This window comes from Engystomops pustulosus, chromosome 1 (assembly GCF_040894005.1).
Source record: "Engystomops pustulosus chromosome 1, aEngPut4.maternal, whole genome shotgun sequence".
Taxonomy (NCBI): Eukaryota; Metazoa; Chordata; class Amphibia; order Anura; family Leptodactylidae; genus Engystomops; species Engystomops pustulosus.
This window is the reverse complement of record NC_092411.1, coordinates 40218327-40239188: the sequence shown is the minus strand read 5'-3', so window position 1 is coordinate 40239188 and position 20862 is coordinate 40218327. Positions and strand designations below refer to the sequence as shown.

The following is a 20862-nucleotide window of genomic DNA, read 5'->3' as shown; positions in this document are numbered from 1 at the left end:
AGCTTTTTCCCACTGAATGTTTATATCAAGTAACAGGAAACCAAGAACTAAAAAACTTTAAAACCAAAACCGACCATAGCATAAAGAAAAATCATATAACTTTTAAATCGAAAAATCAACATTTATTTGCTGTCAAACTAGACAAGCCCTTTAACATTCTGCCTCCTGGATTCCTCCATCTATTCCATGGGATTCTCATCCTGGAGGTTTCCTGAATGATGAACAGGAAGTGTCCTGCATGTGCCTTGCAGAGTGCGGGCGCCAGGGGGCGCTGCGGAGCAGAAGGTGAGTCAGAGCCCAGCCCTGTTCTGCTACCTGCAGAGGGGGCGGGGCCGTGTCTGACGTCATCCCGGGAGAGGAAGAGAGTCCTGTGACCGAAAGAGAGGCAGCCTGTCCCGGGGAGAGCCGTGCACCCCTCAGCCCCTGCCCGGAGCCGCCACCACCCGAGGAGCATGAGAAGCGGCTGCTGACCCCATCCCCGGCAGGTGAGCGCCGCCTCCGCTGTGTTACTCAGGGATTACTCCTCTATGTTTATGCTCATCACAACTTTTATAGAAGTTTTATGGAAGTTTTTAGGGCAGCAGTGACAGGGCTGGTATTGTAGAATGGGCAGCTTCCCTGTCCTGTACCAAGAACTACAACTCCCAGCATGCCCAGACTGCCACTAGATGATGGGTTTCCTGATCATTGCTGCAGGTGACACCTGACATTGTGTAGGGGAAGGATAAATAGCAATTATATATATAAGGCCTCCTACACACCTGCGTCGCGGATCACGTCAGTGCTAAAAACTTTTGTTTTTTGCCAGTAATTTTCATCCGTTTTAGATCTGATTCATTAGCATTTTATATGCACTTCAGGGGTGTAACTACAGCGGTAGCAGCCGCTATGGGACCCGCAATGTCAGGGGGCCCCGTCATCTGACCTGACACAATAAAGAATGGAGGATGTGCACCATTATATCTATATTGTACTGCACATTGTCCAGCATAATATGTATATAACATATACTGTGATGTATATATGCAGTATCTGTGATGTGTATATGGTGTCTGTATACACTGTATGTGAATATGTTGCATATGGCACTGTATGTATATGCTATGTGTGCACATGAGTGTATTTATATGTGATTGTAACTCGCATGTGTGAGTATACTAATATGTTTATTTTTTAAGTTGGAAGGGGGGCCCCATGCAGTAGCCTGCTACTAGTTACGCCACTGATGCACTTTGTTCTTTTTGATCTTTTCTATGGCACTGCGCTTATTGCGCTTATATGTGCTGGCGTTTTTGATGCGTCTCCATTGAATTCTATGGGACGTTTTTCATGTGCGTGACTTGTAAAAAGCGTTTCAAGAGGGTAAAAAAAAAAAACTTAAAGGGGTTGTCCGAGTTTAAAAAAAAATATATATGTGGCCGGGAGCGGGCTGCCTAAAACAATAAAGCTGTACTTACCTTCCGGTGCCCTCCGGTATCCAGCGCTGCTGTCGCTCCGGTCTAGGCGCCATGTAAACAAACATGGCCGCCGGAGCAGCGCTGGACTCAGCTTCCGGCCGGCCGTGGCTGGGTACGCCTATCCGACCCTATACACAGCATTGTGTATGGGGGCCGGAAGGTTGTTGGGTCCGGCCGGAAGCTGAATGCAGCGCTGCTCCGGCGGCCGTGTTTGTTTACATGGCGCCCGGACCGAAGTGAAAGCAGCGCTGGATACCGGAGGGCACCGGAAGGTAAGTACAGCTTTATTGTTTTAGGCAGCCCGCTCCCGGCCACATATATATATATATTTTTTTCAAAACTCGGACAACCCCTTTTAAGTTTTTTTAATAAGGTGCATTTTTTTTACCCTCTTGAAAAACTGACAAAGAACTTTGGTCCCATGAAAGATATTCTCACACAGTTTGACATCATACAGAACAGATTTATTGCTGGTCTAGGATGCTGTGCATTCATCAGATGTTTTTTTACAGTCACTTCATGAGAGACGAGAAAACCCATCATGCGCTGCTATGATCCAAGTCATAGGTGAAACTCGCCCATTAAATCAGATGCCATCATAGTGTGGTCAGTTTTTCACCCACATGTTTCAAGGAAATGGCTCATGGTGGTGAAAATCACACAGACACAGGTGACACTAGGACTACAAAAACGCATGGTCATATAGGACAAGGACTGAAAACCGAATCTGACTTGTTTTGTCCGATTGGCCTCATACTTGCCTTACTTGAGATAATCCATATCTCCAGTCTAGCACAGCTTCTCCTGGAAGTTGATTGGTGGGGGTCTCAGTGATTGGCGCAGGCTGCCCTTTTCATCTTTATTGAATTGATGGTGATTGCCGAGCACCATACGTGACCGACTGCTCTGGCCATCTCGTAGGTGCGACGGGGGTACATCACACCCCCATTTAGTGACTTGTGGGGGTCTGGATAAGGCCTAACTTGCTTCATGAGAAAACCCATTTTAAGGGAACCTGTCACCAGAGACCCCATTTTCAAGACAGGTTACAGAAGCCTGTTACAGCTGCAGTACAAATATACCTTTCTGCTTTCTCTAAGCATTTGCATTACAATATAATTGTGTGTTATAACTTACCTTGCACCCTGACAGATTCCTATATGTAGTCCTAGGGGTTGGGCTTTGGTTTGGATGCATTTCAAAAAACAACATGTGACTTGTCTGTGCTGCAGACTGCTCAGCTCTCAGCCCCCACCTTTGTGTTTCTGTACAGCTCTTCCCTTCCCACTGATGTCAGTTCCCCAAGAGCACAGTGGGGGCTAACACAGATAAGCCACATGTTGTTTTTTGAAATGCATCCAAACCAAAGCCCAACCCCTGGGACTACACAGAGGATTGATCAGTGTGCAAGATAAATTATAACACACAATTGGATTGTAATGCAAATGCTTAGAGAAAGCAGAAAGGCAACGCAGCTGTTACGGGCTTTTGCAACCTGTCTTTAGTGAAAATGAGGTTCCTGGTGACAGATTCCCTTTAAAAGGCTATGGTCATCAAATATGGCCATCTGCATGAGGCATAATACTGAAATTCATTCTTCTCACTGTGGAGCTGAAGATTTTAATGTGTATACTTTTTTTTTCTTTATGTAGAAAATACAAATGTCTGGAGGAGGATCATCTTCAGGACCAAGATCCAAACAAAGAGCACCAAATGGCCGGCCTGTGCAGTATGACCAGGTGCCGGTCGAGTCATCTCAGCCAAGAAGTAATCTAGAAACATTACAGGACTGTGAGTTGGCTTTGAGTGCAGACCCCTTGCCACCACCTCCATTACCACTCAATCCTCCTTTTGGTCCTGAATTTTTTCCAAGTGACAGCGAGGAGCCGGTCACTGCCCTTGAACTTAGACCTGTACGACGTTTTATTCCAGACTCATGGAAAAATATCTTTAAGAGTAAAAAAGAGACTGCATGGGAAGAGCCCATGTCTGAGATTAACTACATTTCCGGGGGAGAACGTTGTTCCCCTCCGCATTCACCCTCCCTCCCTGCTTCTGGATCTCACGGAAAAAGCTCCGTGCTGAATGCAAAGGTAGCGGGAAGTTCATACCGAGATCCATATGGTGGTTCTGGTGGTAGCTACAACTCGAAGAAAGAAGCGGATGCCATGCTGGTTGACGATCCGTACGGCTCTCTGGGGCGCCAGACACATACTGTGAAGACTTACAGCGAGAGGGTGGAAGAGTACAACCTGCGATACTCTTACATGAAGTCGTGGGCCGGATTGCTCAGGATATTGGGCGTTGTGGAACTTCTGCTTGGCGCTGGCGTTTTTGCCTGTGTCACCGCTTACGTCCACAAGGACAATGAATGGTACAATATGTTTGGCTATTCGCAGCCGTATTCCTATGCTGCCAGTTTACAAGGAGGATACTACTATAGTGGACCCAAGACTCCGTTTATTCTGGTGGTGGCAGGCTTGGCATGGCTGGTTACCATCATCCTCCTGGTACTCGGCATGTCCATGTACTACAGGACAATTCTCCTGGATTCTAACTGGTGGCCTCTGACAGAGTTTGGGATCAATATTTGCTTGTTTATTCTGTACATGGCGGCAGCCATTGTGTATGTGAACGACACCAACAGAGGAGGCCTCTGCTATTATTCCTTCTTCAATAACCCTTTGTATTCCACGTTCTGTCGTGTGGAAGGGGGGCAGACGGCGGCCATAATCTTCTTGTTTGTCACTATGTTAGTTTATTTCATTAGTGGCCTTGTTGCATTAAAACTGTGGCGACATGAAAGCGCTCGGAAGAGACGAGAATTTATCGAGAAAGAGGTACCATTTTTTTTATTTATTAGTAACTTTCTATTTACGTGTTTGGTTGATTTCTTTGAGGGAATACCGTGTTTTATTAGAGGGGTTGTCTGGTCACTAGTATTTTGCTCTTATACACAGGATAGGAGATATCCAAGTGGTAGGACCGCCATGAGCCGTGAGGTCAGGGGACAGTCATTCCTGTGCTTTCTTCAGCATTTATCTCAATGGCGCTTACAGAGAAAGCCAAGCACAGCACTTGGCTACCTCCATCAGTGCCATAGACAGTGACTGGAGCAGCAGTGTGCATGGCTTATCTGTCGCTTCATTCATTTGGAGTACAATAGACCCCCATTCTCATGTTCTCTCGGGGTCCCAGAACACGCACTCCCACCAATCATTAAAGGACAACTACCATCATTTTACTGATGGTACATGTGTCCTTATAAGAAGGACTTTATATTAATAATAATTCCTTTATTTATATAGCGCCAACATATTCCGCAGAGCTGCACAGAGCTTGCCAAATCCCCTGTCCCCATGGTGCTCACAATCTAATCAACCTACCAGTGTGTGAGGAAACCGGAGGATCTGGAGGAAACCCACGCAAACACGGAGAGAACACACAAACTCTTTATAATAATTCTATATCTAGAGTTATAAAATGTATACAAATTTCCCTGAGGCGCCCGGGTGAAGTAGCCTGTGAGACCAGGGTAATTTTCATAACTTTTAATAACTTTATATTTCCTGCAATCGCTGCGAATAGAGTTAGAATAAAAGAAGTCCTCAGGAACTTCTTATTGGAACACATTTACTATTAGTAAACTGATGGTAGATGTCCTTTGAACTATCTTCTGTCCTGTGGATTAGGGATACTGGTAGTGACCCCTGTGAAGTCTTTAAACCACTCCAGTGCCTCTGATAACAATGCAAATGTTCTGCACTGCTATCTTATTGAACTGCAGGATAGTGTTTCAAAACAATATTATATCATTGCAGTACAACTAAAATACGAATTGACACAATTTTTCAAATGATCTTGCTAAAATCTTTCACTTTGTAATTTGATCTCATATTTAGGTCTTATTCAGCTGACATTGGTCAGTCTGTGTGGCCGGAGGATGGGACTCCTTGCATCATAGTGATATATGATGTAAGGAATCCCTTCTTCCTTGAGGAGCAGAAGCCCTAAACTGTAAATCCAGCCATGCACAGTCCGGCCACTGTCATCTTAATGAGCCTAATGAATGTTTCTACTGCTCTTAGGACCAGCCTTTAAATAATAGATAATTTTTACTGTAGGAACTGTAAATTCAAATTAAAATAAAAAAGCAAACCTATGGATCCTATCTTGTACGACGACTCTAGCATCCATTTTTCTATCCCTGTGTTGATGAATATATACATAGATATCGGATCTCTCACATCTGCTGATGTTTTCTCCCACAAACCACTTGGCAGAAGCTTTATTATAATGCAGACCCCTCCGGCCATGTTGTTGGTCCGTGCACTGAATTATCATTACTGCTATGGTCGCTGGAATAACCGTAGATTGTTGTTTTCTCTTTGTCAGGTGAAGATGCAGGATTCGCATGATTATCCACATAAAGTCATGGTATGTACATCCCCCCCCCCCTAGTTATATCAGATAAACCATCAGACTGTGTGTGGGCCGTGTCCTGCAGTGATCTGCCACTTTTCTATCACTATTAGTGGCCTTAAGACTGAATGAAGTGGAGCCCGATCATGTTCACCACTGACTTTCCTTATTTGGACACTTTGCAATCACACATTATCCGGTATGGATAGTGACTGAATGCTATTAATGAAAAAACATTTTCGATAATTTAATAAACTTGGAAAGGGTTATGACACAAGATAGTTACTCCATAGGAGTATGATTATTGGGGATCTGACATTAAGACCCTCAGATCAGGTAATCTGGGGGTTCCCTGAAGTGGCCTAAACACGATAGAGCAAGATACTTCTGCTTGACCCGAGCTTCATTTACTTCTATGGAACTTATTTTATTGTTTGTACAATGAAAAGTTACATCACTTTTCAATATATCAATATGGGCTCCTCACAGTTTTCTAGGTCTCTGCTTGCTGTAGGAAGCTTCACTTTTTACTTCCTGTCCATAAAAACCAGTCCCTGGCCATGTGATGTTGCGCAGGTGCACGGCTCATTCCATCCCTGGTCATGTGATGTCACACGGGGGCAGGGCTCGTTATACCCCTGGTCATGTGACGTCACACAGGTGCACGGCTCGTTTTATCCCTGGCTATGTGACGTCATGCAGGTGCACGGCTTGTTTTATCCCTGGCTATGTGACGTCACGCAGGTGCACAGCTCGTTATACCCTTGGTCATGTGATGTCATACAGGTGCACGGCTCGTTATACCCCTGGTCATGTGACGTCACGCAGGTGCGCGGCTCGTTTTATCCCTGGCTATGTGACGTCACGCAGGTGCACGGCTCGTTATACCCTTGGTCATGTAATGTCATACAGGTGCACGGCTCGTTATACCCCTGGTCATGTGACGTCACGCAGGTGCACGGCTCGTTTTATCCCTGGCTATGTGACGTCACGCAGGTGCACGGCTCGTTATACCCTTGGTCATGTGATGTCACACAGGTGCACGGCTCATTGTATCACACAGCTCTGATTACTCTGTGATATAACGAACCATGCATCTCTCCACAGGGAGTAAACAATGAAGCAGGAATGACATTTTAACATCTCTCTTTCTTCCACCCCTCTCTATAAGTGGCTCTGTACAAACAAGCTTTATTCTTATTGCATACAGCTGTGGACTAGTAGGTTGCAGGATTACTGTATATGCCAAGAACCTTGGTTTTCTATGTACAGTAAAAGTAGCACGATGAAAATATGACATGTGTACATGAGGTGGCACCTGCGGGTGCTGCGGTGTCCCTATCAGGGAGATGAGATGAGTAATCATATAGGAATGTGCAGCACTGGAGGAGAGGGGTCCCGGGGAATGTGCTAAACCTGCTACTGCTTGTTCCTTGCACACAGAACATCCCCGGCCTTGTGATTAGAGAAAAAAAAATCCAAAACAGGAAATTCTAGTATGTATCAGAAAGCGCTGTGCACCCAAGCCACTCAGAAATTAGGATATTTAAGTAACCACTCCCCTAACCAAAAATCCAGAACTTGTTTTTCTTTGTGGAATCCTAGTTGTTGCCATTTGTCTGTTCACATGTATCATCAGTAAGGTCATAAACGTGCTGCTGTCTATAGCGGTCTGTGTCTTTCAGCTTTTTCCTAGGGATCATGCACATACAAATTTGTTTTCTGTGTTGGCCACACCTTGTTGCCCTTTGACCTTTGCCCTTATAGAAACGAAAACCGTAAACCATGTATGCACACATGAACGCTATGTTATTTATTTCATCTGGTTGTCCTATATCTATTTTATTTCCATTTGTTTGAGGCTGAATCCCTCAAAAAGATGAAAACTTTACAAAGTGCAGGTGGCAGTGTGGAGCAGTTATTGGCGCTGTATGGCACTCTGTGCGCCAAATTGATGGATTGATTCTATTTTATGCTTAGCTCATGGCAAGGTGACCCCTCCTGTAGCACTACTAATATACCTTGCATCAAAGCATCGTTCTGCCCAGTGTGTTCCTTTTAATCTCCTCATACACTGTATGGTGATTTCTCTTATATGTGAATTGTCGCTTTCATTGCTTCAGCGTGATATTTCTGCTGGAAACGACCATTTAGTGACTGAAGTTCCATTAAAGCACAGAGCCGCCCAACCAACTGAGATGAGACCGGAGCTCGTAAGCGGGTACATCCCAGCAGGACATATTCCAAAGCCCATTGTCATGCCGGACTACGTGGCGTAAGTATTGCTGTCAGTATATATATATGTTTTTATTATTTATATATTATTATTATTATTAATATTATTATTATTATTCTTTTGTAATTTTTTTTATAGGAAGTACCAGGCAATCAAATCAGATGATGAGCGAGATCGATACAAAGCCGTGTTCAATGACCAATACTCTGAGTACAAAGAGCTATCAGCCGAGGTACAGGCAGTAGTGAAAAAGTTCAGTGAGCTGGATGCAGTGATGAGAAAATTACCTAGAAACCCAGAGAATGAATATGTGAGTATATTGCACACCTTAAAAGGAAGCTATACACTGGATGCTGTATCAGTTCATTTCCTATTTAAGAAAGAGCTGAGCTGCGGCTCATATCCCTATATAGCCGTCTGTTCTGGATGCAGATCCACACAGCCAATTGGTGCTAGGTCTAGGACAGAGATTTCCTCCAGGGAATTCCCTCTTATGCAAAATCTCATCCTTTTACAAAAAAAAAATGTCCTCCAAAAGTCATATGAAAATGAGCAGAGAAGAGTCATATTTTGCCTGCGAAATCATGTGACTATGAGCAGAGTCCTATTTGCCTGCGGCGAGTCGCTTTTCGTGCTTGCAAGGGGAGCGTCAATTCAGACACCGCTATCTTAGATTCTATTGTCTCTACGAACCTGATATTGGTGTCTTTATAGTTAACAATCTAATGTTTCATATTGCAATGTGGTTCTGTAATCTGCAGAACCAGAGATACAGGCACTTCAAAACATAGTCATGTCTTAGTCATAGGAAATGTGAGCTGCAGATAAAAATCCGGTTCAATCAATGTCTTTAGCTGCCTGTATCTCTGGTTCTGTGGTCTACAGAGCCACAAGCCTGATGTGATCTGAAAGATGAGATTCTTGTATTGTAAGAACTGAAGATTGGGTTGTATGAAGAGACTCCCCCTGTAGCCTTCAAACTCTTCTTAGATAAAATATGACTCATTTGCACATCACTTTGATAAAAGAGAGAATTCTAGAAAGGACCTTTTATACCCCACATGAGGGGGCTAGAATGTCCCTTTAAGCAGTAACTTTTTCCTTACTGCTCTTCCACAGCTTTCAATTGTATTGGCCCGCTGTGTTCACCAGTATAGTTGAAAGAAGGAGTAATTTGAGTTATCATTGTAGGTTTCTTCCATGGTACCCCCTGAATAGGAAGAATTGCAGGGCCCGGGAGCTCCAATGAGAATCTGGCCCTGTCCACACGTCTCAGGACGTGTCGCTTAAAATAGCGCTGAGCACGGCACGTCCCGCAATGTCTGGGAATAGAGGAGGAAGCCTTAAGACCTGTTTGGCAAATTGTGCCTAGAGAGAGGGCACTGAGTGCCACCTTTGGCACCTATGTCATAGGTTTGTCGGTACTGGTCTAGGCCCAGATGTTGGACCCCTGCCCATCTATTTCTGAACACAGAACATCAGTTAGTTTTAAAGATTCTGTCATCTGTGAAAAACAGCGTAATGGAAAAATGCAGCTTTTGTTGGAGTAATACCAAGAAGTGAATGTGTGTAATTACGCTGTATTACAGAATTTAATTATGCCGGCAAGGAGATTTCCAGGACTTTACAGAGGTACTCTGATGCCAATTTTTGTTCTTTTCTTTTTCTTCAGCCAATCAGTGGCTTTTTTTCATCATTTGTAGGATCCCGCCCCGTGCGGCTGCTCTCTGGCACTTCTGGTCTTGCCTGCCCTATGGTGATGACAGCAAATTTATTGCACACATGACATCTGGACCTCAGCAGTCATGTTTAAGGCCAGGGATTGGCTCAAACGTCATGTACACAATGAATGTGAAGTCATCACCAAGGGCCTCATGGGAGCAGACGGTAACAATGGGAGACAGAGAAAGGTCAGGCTGAGGTATCCCTGTCCAAGGCCACAACTGCACTTGGACAGAATTTAATGCCATAATGTATATGTTAGGATATTATTATGGAAATATGGAGTATTCTGGATTATTCTCCAAATCAGAAGCCCTTTTTATTTAGCAAGTCAGGTAATATGAGATGCACTCCTTGCATTTATTAGGTAAACTTGGCCTTTCAGGTTCTTTTAAAGTGGTTGTCGGAGACCGTAAAACAAAAAATATTGGTGGTCAGGAGGGGACTGCTTAAAAAATGAACATGTGCACACCTCTGCAGTCCCTCCCGGTGTAAACATACAGGGGCACAGAAGCCGTGCTGCACTTGGCTTTCGGCCCTCCGCGGTGTCTGGCCATGCGGGACGGGTGGTCATGGCTGAGCGCAGAACGGCTTCTGTGCCCCTGTCTGTTTACATTGGGTACGGACCAGTGCAGGACGTGGGGAGGGACCAAAGGTGAGTACATGTTTATTTTTCCTCCTGGCCACCAATGTTTTTTGTTTTACAGTCGCGGACAACCCCTTAAAGAAGGAGCCCTTTACTGTGACACTCCTATGGGAATGTACATTATTTGAGGAAACTGGTCCCCTTGAACCTGCGCCATAAACCCCAAATAGTACCTAATACAGTACAGTAATGTGTCACAAAATTCTCCCTCTTGTCTGTCAGATATTCGGTCAAGGAAGCGTCTTGGTATCACATCACTGTAATTCTTATCTGAATTTGCAGCGCATGCGCTTTGCACCTTCCAGTTTGGTGTCAGCCTGCGCTTCTTTGGCAGGTTCCAAAGGACCCCCCCACACACACACCAGTAACGTGCGCAGCGCTGAAATGAGTGAGAGCTAGCGGGCCGTGCTCCAGCTAGGAGGCTGTGGATGAGCATCGCAATAGTTATCTCCTATTAGCAGTAATTTCAAAGAGGTTAACAGTGAGGGGCGGGTGCAAAGCGACAGGTTTCGAGGCTGAATGTCCATGAAGAGAAGGGGGAGTTTAAGTAGGGGAGTAGGTTTAAGTGACAGGTTCCATTTTTAAGCTATTATCCAAAATGACAGAAAACTTAATCCTACGATCAGGTTTTGTGCATTCAACTTTTGAAGCTGTAACCAGGAATGGATTTTAAGAAAAATGTGACCTTCCTATATCACTGTCAAATCCATGCCGTGTGACTTCTCCTTCAGTGTTCCCAGAGATCCAGGATACTCAGGTGTTTGTTGTATGTGACGGCAGGGTAGGTGTAATCCTTGGGGAGTATGATGACATAACGTATTCATGTTCTCACCTGGCAGGATAACGCCTCGTGTAAAAGGCTCCAGCCCTCGCCAGAGCAGCTGCATAATTGTTGTTTCTACTAATAGCATCAATTACAGAGCTCCACCTATTCTGTGTAATAGATCTCATGGTGTTTACAGGACGGGATGTTGGAGTTGAGAGGAAGACATGTACCAGTCACGTTTTTCTTGCGGTACCGGCTAAACGTTCCTATTTTTTTAAATCTCTTGGCGTGGGAGCGTGTGTATTTTCACATTTTTCTTACTATAGGACAGCAAGAAAATTCTAGCCGCACAAGAGTCTCTGGAAATTTTAAGGATCTTAGATGAGCGTTTGTTTGAACTATAATCCATCTTTTCAGTTTATAAATTGTCATCCATGTACAGACCAGATCCCTGCTATATAATGACATATCACCAGGGTCATACCGATAAACCACAGATATTGTGATATATTCTAATTGACGTGGATATTTTATTTGACAATAGCCATTTGTGTGTAGGAGGGCAGTATACTGAAATATGTTATGGTTTCCCTTATTTTTCAGGAATATGAAAGGATTTCAAAGGTTCTACAGGAATATCAGAAGAAAAAGAATGTGAGTATATTCATATACATAGAATAAAACTCTAGTGACGGAAATATCTGTGGCAATATCTGAATCGGATAGCAGCAAATTGTCACAGATTTTGTTGCAGAAAGGTCATAGATTGCAATGGCTTCTTCTAGGGAGTGGTCATTCCTACCTGATATACTGGTGCTCCCTTTTTAATTGCCTACAATATAGTGATAATTAAAAAGGCTTTCCCATATGGGATGTTCATGGTATATTAAAAAGGACTAGCTGGTGTGTAATAACACTGCTCAACTGGGTTCTGTGGACTGAGCTAATAGATCTGGCTAAAATATACTAAGGGTGCAATGAAACGTAACACTAGGCTATGTTTGGGGTATGCGGCCGGGCCTTGGCCATATGGCGTATGTGTTTCTATACGCAGTAGTGACGAGGCCCGTACCATAGTGCTACGTTTGATCACACACGCACTCTAAAGGTTGTTTTTCCGCATAAAGAGCACTTTTTATTTATTTTTTTTGCACTTGTATCATCTGTTTTTTAAAAAAAATCTTTTTTATAATTTAGCCACATGTTGATTTTAAATGGATCGGCCAAGAATAACTATTGATGGCCTATCCTCAGTTTAGTTCAAGTCAGGATCAGTAACTACAGTCGCAGCTCTTGTTTACTTTCAATGACCGCCACGGCTGCAGTGATGGCACAGGACGCTACAGAGATACAGGTTTAATGCCCTGTGCTGACACCAGGGCTGTAAAGTCTGAATCGCAAAAAAATGTACCAACTCCGCCTCCATAAATATATAATGCATTTTCAAAATAATGATATTTTAAGTATCAGTTTTATTCCTGATCTAAGGATATAGGCCAGGGGTGAATAACATTTATTGGTGCATTGGTCACAATGTTATACAAAGCAACTTAAAGGGGCTCATCAGTAACCAACACCCTAGAAGCACCAACATCCACAGTACAGCCCAAAATATCATCCAAAAATTAAAAAAATACCACAGTATAAACATTAATATTACTCCTACAACCAAATACTGCATTCGTAGTAGGTGGTAACACAGGAGACCCCCAGAGCAGACCTCTAATAATACTGGAGACCTCCAGAGCGGCACACTACACCACACTGCAGCTTCTTCTTTCCTCCATTTTCTGTTCAGCTGTGTGTCCCACGCTAGTTGTATGCGTCGGCATCAAGACCCAGAGTGGACCTGAGCCAAGAGCTGTAGAGAGCCCAGGAACAGTATAGTACATCCAACAAGTACTTGCCTCTCCTGGGGCCGCTTTGCTCTGGGTACTGACGCCGGCACATACTGCCAGCACCTGGAGTCAGGACACAGAGTGGAGTGTCCGGGTTGGACACAGGAGCGGTGAGGACTTTTCATCCGCACTCACTGCTACCCAGCCTCCTGCAACAATGGACATGTCACATCAGTTATGGATGGATGGAAGCACTTATTGGACTGATTGTTGGTAGGGTGCAGACCACAACTTTGAGTTTTTAGTTGAGGTGAATGTGTGTTTGTACTTGCTTAGTTATGATGCTCCTCTCATATAAATCCAAGGAAAAGGGCGCTGGAAAGGAAGACCTGCACTGCTAGAGCGACCAGGAAAACAGGACTGTGGAGATGGTGACAGGAGTCAGAGTTATGGAAATTAAGGCCAAGGACACATGGCGTTTTTGAATGCATTAAAAAACTGCATGCATCATCTTATTCTTGTACATGACTCGACGTTTTAGCACCCTTACCGACTCCACAGTCCTGGGTGACAGCAGCTAATCTTTGCTGTGTCAACCAGAACTTACCCTTTGAACAGTTTAAGCCTACCCATATCCTGTGGATAACAAGGTGATCGGTGATTTCTGACGGATGTGAGCCCCCACTAAGAAGTAACCCCCAGCAATCCGAGGAATATGGGGTCATGATATCGTTAAATGAAGGAGCTATAGATGGAGAATGCATCCTGCTCCTCCATTCACTGCTTGGATTTCTCCAGCAGTCTCTTCACTATTTATTGTACTATCATTCATTCTCTTGAAATTTGCTACACTCCCATAACTACGGATTTGAGTGGCAGGAAGACTCCTCAACCTGCTGCTCCACTCACTAGTGAGAACAGGACGCCCATTGTCTTATTATCAGTGAGGGTCCCAGTGGTCGATTTGAACCCCCTCCCCCATAATCGGCTTGTTATGCCCTATGGATGGTGGATACCAGGAAAACGTGGTATCACCCCTTTAAGTCACTACGCAAATGTTGGTATTCTATCTTCTGGTGCATTTTGAGTTTATAGTTTTATCTCCAGAACTGAATGTAGCTGTAGAGTTGAGATTTGAATGCATTAAATCCAAGTAAACAAAAACCTTAAAATGTATATGACTAGAAAGGAAACCCCCAGAATGCATCAAATTCGAAGACATTTTGTAGCAGCCAAAATGCCCCAGATAAACGCTTGGCATATATAGTAAAGTCTGAATGTATGAGAAAATACTATTGTCTGGTTTCTCCGAACAAAATGAACGTTGTGCATCCAGGCTTTCTTATTGTTGGGTCTTTAATTGGCCTTTATCCAGCATGTGAGTAATTGTGTGCAGCCCTTACAGTGCACTCATGTGAAATGCTGCCTAATGAACTGTTTCCCTTTACAGGATCCTACATTTTTGGAGAAGAAGGAGCGCTGCGAGTACTTAAAGAATAAGCTGTCGCACATCAAGCAAAGAATCCAGGAGTATGACAAAGTCATGAGCTGGAATGATGGATTTAATTAACATTCTGGAAGGGTTTTCTTCTGTAAATCATCTTCAGCCACTTAGTTCTTAGACTCTGTTCACATTTACATTGTGGCTGCATCCATTATTTGGCTGATACTAGGTGCCTGATGGACCGCACTGACCTACACAGGATCCATCAGGCTCTGCTGTCAGATCTGACACCATTTACTATGAAAGCTTTAGACTGGACTTCCAAAGTTAATGTGCAGAGTCTTTACCCAATTTTATTATTGTAAATATTATTTTATAGTGAAGATTGTGAATTGGATATAATTTAGATAAGACTGTACAGACTTTTATAAAGCATGAGTACTTACAATGTGGGTAATTCGGTAATTAAAAAAAATGTTTTATTCTATTTTTTTTTTTATAATGGATTACGGTAAATATCTGTACCAACATTTCAGAGTATAACCAAGAAGAGCAGACACAATTGTTATTTCACTGGCTTTATTTCTGGGGTATATAATGTAACATCAGTACAGACTAATAAAATGTTTAAAGTTTATCTTTTTTTTTTTTTTGTTGTGTTGCCTGTCTGTTATACAGGGACGTAACCAGTAATGATGGGACACCCAACACAACCCACACACCACACACACAACACTTCTAGCAGCACATCTTAAACATGAACATGGTGAAGGACCAAGCAGTCATGTTACAGTCCAGGAATAACATGCAAACAGTGATGTCACAGTGCCTGAATAATGTACACACAGTGATGTCACAGTGCCTGAATAATGTGCACGCATTGATGTCACAGTGCCTGAATAATGTGCACACAGTGATGTCACAGTGCCTGAATAATGTGCACACAGTGATGTCACAGTGCCTGAATAATGTGCACACAGTGATGTCACAGTGCCTGAATAATGCGCACACAGTGATGTCACAGTGCCTGAATAATGTGCACACAGTGATGTCACAGTGCCTGAATAATGTGCACACAGTGATGTCACAGTGCCTGAATAATGTGCACACAGTGATGTCACAGTGCCTGAATAATGTGCACACAGTGATGTCACAGTGCCTGAATAATGTGCACACAGTGATGTCACAGTGCCTGAATAATGTGCACACAGTGATGTCACAGTGCCTGAATAATGTGCACACAGTGATGTCACAGTGCCTGAATAATGTGCACACAGTGATGTCACAGTGCCTGAATAATGTGCACACAGTGATGTCACAGTACAGGAATAATGTACACACAGTGATGTCACAGTGCCTGAATAATGCGCACACAGTGATGTCACAGTACCTGAATAATGCGCACACACAGTGATGTCACAGTACCTGAATAATGCGCACACACAGTGATGTCACAGTACAGGAATAATGCGCACACAGTGATGTCACAGTACAGGAATAATGTGCACACAGTGATGTCACAGTGCCTGAATAATGTGCACACAGTGATGTCACAGTGCCTGAATAATGTGCACACAGTGATGTCACAGTGCCTGAATAATGTGCACACAGTGATGTCACAGTGCCTGAATAATGTACACACAGTGATGTCACAGTGCCTGAATAATGTACACACAGTGATGTCACAGTGCCTGAATAATGTACACACAGTGATGTCACAGTGCAGGGATAATATATGTACCATCATGATACCATAATCTTAGAAATATTGCTAAATAAATTCTTAGTACTGGATTTATACTGTGTTTTTCTAGCAGCTGTGTGTTTTGACTCGCTGAACATCTGCTGTCGCTGCAGGCTATTTATCCAGATCCTGTCAGGAAAACCTGCCTCTTAACAGGACATGGATAGTTGGCCACTGATCAAGAAGTGGTTAAAGACTACCCCACAAAACTATTCTATGTAATTAGGGCTTAAGACCCTCAGGTCTACATCATACATCGCATTTGAATTGAGTTTTAACACACAATTCAATCATAGTGAGGAACAGCTACTTCTGAGGATCTAGCAGGGGTATTTAACTTGACACACGACTGCAAAAACAGTCTGTGTCCCCCATTGTCATCTGTTTTTGTGGATCCGCTAAAAAAACAAAAAACGTGAAGCTGGCAAATGATGGCAGTAGCATGTCGCATCCCAATCCAATGCAATTTAAGCATGGCTCTATTCTAGCTCATGGATTTCGAGCAAGACCCAAAAGGTTAAAAAAAAATCTACCATCAAAATCCAGTATGATCAACCAGGGACGCTTACTCATAGATACATGCCCTCCTTCCTTCTAAAATCAACTTCAGGGGGTCTTTAGCATTAACTCTGTGCTGCATCTTCATATGCTCTTACACTGTGCAAGAGTACTCCTCCCCCCTAAGAGCCAGCTCCCTCAATGAGTGGTGTGGGGTGATTGAATGGTCTGCGGCTCCCTATTATATATTTAATAGGGAGCCGTTCAGGAGCCAGATGAGCCTAAGGCCGCGGTCACACGTACCACTAGGCGTCCGTCATAACGCAACGCTAGCGCACAGGGGGAGGTCCTCGGCCCGAACGCACATGCGTTTCCAGAGAAACGCATGCGATCGGCTTAACAATCCCATGCGTTTCCCTGGAAACGCATGTGCGTTCGGACCGAGGACCTCCCCTTGTGCGCTAGTGTCGCATTATGACGGACGCCTAGTGGTACATGTGACCGCGGCCTAATGAGCCAGCTCACTAAGAGGAGCCGGAATTCCCATCACTACCCCCTACTGTGTGGTAAAACTACCACTTCCGCAGTGAGATTACAATGGGCAAATGGAGGGGTGTGCTGAGGGAGCAGGGGGAGGGGAAGTCAGTGTAACAGTCTGTGAAGCTACAACACAGAAGGGCACTGGTGACAACCCCCAAATAGCATAATTTATTAAAGTTGATTGTAGAAGGAAGAAGGCCATTGATATCGAATGCACAAAGATTTATTATCCATGCTGCTTGAATTATTCCCAAATTATACCACACAATAGTCGGCATAAAGGGCCAAGCTGTTGATTTCATATTTATCAGGAAGGCAAATACTTTGCAGTCCAATAAATTTACTTTTGATAAGTAATGTACACACCATTGTGTTCAGAGCTGGTGATAAGGTCTGTGCACTGAACATGAAATGATCTAGTAATTATCTGGAAGTTATAATAGTCCATGGCATATGTATACAGCGGTCTTCTCATCCACCAGGGAAGGGATATCACTGATTATTTAGTAACAATGGCAGCTGACCAGGGCAGACGCACCGTACATCAAGGAGCAAGTGAACATTCAGTTCTTGCGTTGATGAGCTGGAAGCAGAATAATCTTAGTGATTGTGACATTGCGATGGCCACGTCTTGTGAAATTGCTGTGGAGTTGCTGAGGTCAACCATTCTTTTTCCTTGTTTTCAAAAGTTTTATTCTGCTGAAGAAGTGATTTTTAAATTTTGTTTTGCTGACAATAGTCTTGACTTTTATCTGGTAGCTCCAGACATATCCACTTAGGGTGATGCCACACACGTTTTGAAGCAGTTTTTGGCCCATTTTTTAAGCAGTCCGTCCAAAAACGCATGCATTTTTGACCAGTTTTCATTAAGATAATTGGTAAAACCTGTCAAAAAAACAGATGCGTTTTCAAAAAATGCATGCATTTTTTAACGGACTGCTTAAAACGGACCAAAAATGGGTTCAAAACGCTATGTGTGTTCGCCCCACTGCACCCATGAGATGAGGCGAGGTCTACTTTTCTGGGACTGCGTTGTACGGGCAGGTACGTGTACCAGGAACTCCAGGAGAAGAGGGGAGACTATTTTTTTAGCAAAATAAAACTCCTAAAAATTAACAAATAATGTGATGGCAGATGCTGGTGAAGGGGCTCAAAAGGTGGTGACAGGTTCCCTTTAAAGGGGATGGGGTTAAGTTTAAGACCCTTATAAGGTCCCCCATATCATACTCACCCTAGTAAAGTTAATCAGTAGACAGCGGGATCTGCAGGTCATGTGACGCGCCAGGAGCATAACCCAGGACTTTCTGTGACGTTCCATGTCTTACTAGATTGCGGCAGATGCCGGGGGCTGTGCGTTTATTATTTTCTGCACACCCCCTTGCGGATGTCCTTGGGTGAGGTGGTCACGGAGGGAGCTCACAGACAGTAATGAATGCGCAGGCCCCTTTCACACTTTCGTTTTTCTCGTGCAAGTTCTGCACATGCTTTTGACATTCCAAATTCTCATTGCACTGTGACCCTTTGTTTTCAATGGGCTTCTTCTTATTTTCACACATGTGCATGCTTTTTTTTTTTTCATACTTGCGTCTAAATCTCTACTCTACTTTTGCATTTTGCAGGCGTTTTTCATGCTCCATTCAAGTCTATGGAGACGCATCAAAAACACATTGCCCTTATGAGCAATGTGTTCTGAATGGACGGGTTGCTAGGTGAGGTGAAAAAAGGCAGGAAGCGGCATGTGGGTACCGATTAAAGAATCGTGATTTGAAACATGCGCATGAAAACCACACCAAAAACAACGTTGACCAAAAAAACTGGCAGTTTTTCACGCATTGCACTCTGACGATCTGCAACGCAAGTGTGAAAGGGGCCTAAGTATGATATTAATGACCCTATTAGGGTCTTATACTTACCCTGGTATAGTTTGGTATAAATGGCCAACCCCTGACACTTACTCGTAGATCCGGGCACGGTTACTGTGATAATCTTCTAATAGTTGTTATATATGGCCTCCTTCCTTCTAAAATCAGCCAGTCCCTCCCTGCTCTGTCAGCACTTCCCCCTCTGCCTCTGTAATCTCACTGCAGCAGAGGAAGTTTCAGCACACACTGGGAGGGGGGAAGTGCTGTAACAACAGTACTAAGGGACTCTGGTAACACCCCCAGAGCCTTAATGGTTTATTAGCATAATTTGAAAGGTTGATTTAGAAAGAAGGAGGCCATGTACAACAAATATAAGAAGTTTACCACAGTCACAGTGCCTGGTTCTGAGTGTTTTGCTGCTAGGTTTTGATTTTAATGGTAGATTTCCTTTAATTCGGACAGTATTTTGCATTAATATCTTTAATCCAAAACCAGGAGTGACTCCAGCACATAGAAAATGTACATATCTTTCCATTACACTTTAATTCCTTTCCTAGTTTTGGTTTACAAATGCTGACAAATATGATGGAAATCTGTGACTATTAATAGACATTCATTACTCATAAATAACTTGTTACAGTAATGGACTGATTATATCACTGACATCAGCGGGGGTGGAGCCTATAGTAACCAAAGTATGGAATTGTGAATGAGGCCATAGAGGAATCATACACAATGATACATCTTTCTATAGGAACATCAGTATTCTAAAATTTGGGGCTGATTAGAAATAGAAAATGAGACATTACAATAATAAAATAGTCATCAGTGTGTTTTTTTGTAATGACTGATGCAATTATTGCATAAAATGCAACCACTTTGAAAAGCACAATGAAAACGCACCTCAAAAACGCAGACACATAAAAACGCAAGGGAGAAACTGCAAAGTAAAGGCACATTATCCAAAAACCCATTTAAAAAGCCAGTATGCAAAACTGATGCTTTTTACAAGGAAGCAAAATGCAAAAAAAAAAAAAAACGCCACTTGTGTCACCAGTTTAAACAGGTAAAACGCAATGTAGAGAAGGATGGGGAGACATTACATGCAGTTTAATGGTAATAAACATGGCAGAGTCTTTCACAATCCAAAAACTCAGGCTGCGTTCATACAGTTTTTCCAGATGCAGTTTTCGATGTCCAAACCAGAATTGGAGGGAAAATTGAGGAGGAGCACTTGTTAATGATAGGTCCTCACCCAGTATGATCCACACCTGCTTTTAGCTTCAAAAACTGCATCACAAAAACTGAACGTGTGAACGCACCCGCAAGGTGTTGATGATAATAAAGATCTCTGTACAGCGCTGTGGAATATGTTGGCGCTATACTATGTAATAAAGTACAGCTTTGTACAGAATTCAGCCTGAGAGGTGACATTGCTCCTATGTATTGGGTTCTGTGTAACATCTTTGACTGTCATGATACAATGTCCATGTTGTCTTTCCATTCCCTGATGTAGTCATCTGCACCCCCGAGGTCGCCCCTCAGGTGTCTCCTGGGGCTCCAGTCACACAGAGGAGGCGGCTCAGTGCGGTACCGGGAGTGGGGGGAGCCGCAGTCTGGAGAAACCAGTTCGTCAGAGTTTCAGGTGTACAACCTGCTGCTGCCGCCACGCCCGGCTCCCCGGGGT

General features: G+C 43.5%; 1 protein-coding gene across 1 annotated transcript; it reads left to right on the top strand.

Moving 5' to 3' along the window:
- Positions 1-221: 221 nt before the first annotated feature.
- On the top strand, positions 222-15168 carry MARVELD2 (MARVEL domain containing 2). The gene is made up of 7 exons (XM_072139009.1): positions 222-485; positions 3110-4297; positions 5853-5894; positions 8003-8154; positions 8254-8425; positions 11853-11903; positions 14538-15168. The coding sequence occupies exons 2-7, from the start codon at positions 3119-3121 to the stop codon at positions 14655-14657; spliced, it is 1716 nt and encodes a 571-aa protein (XP_071995110.1). The 5' UTR covers positions 222-485; positions 3110-3118; the 3' UTR covers positions 14658-15168.
- The last annotated feature ends 5694 nt before the right edge of the window (positions 15169-20862 follow it).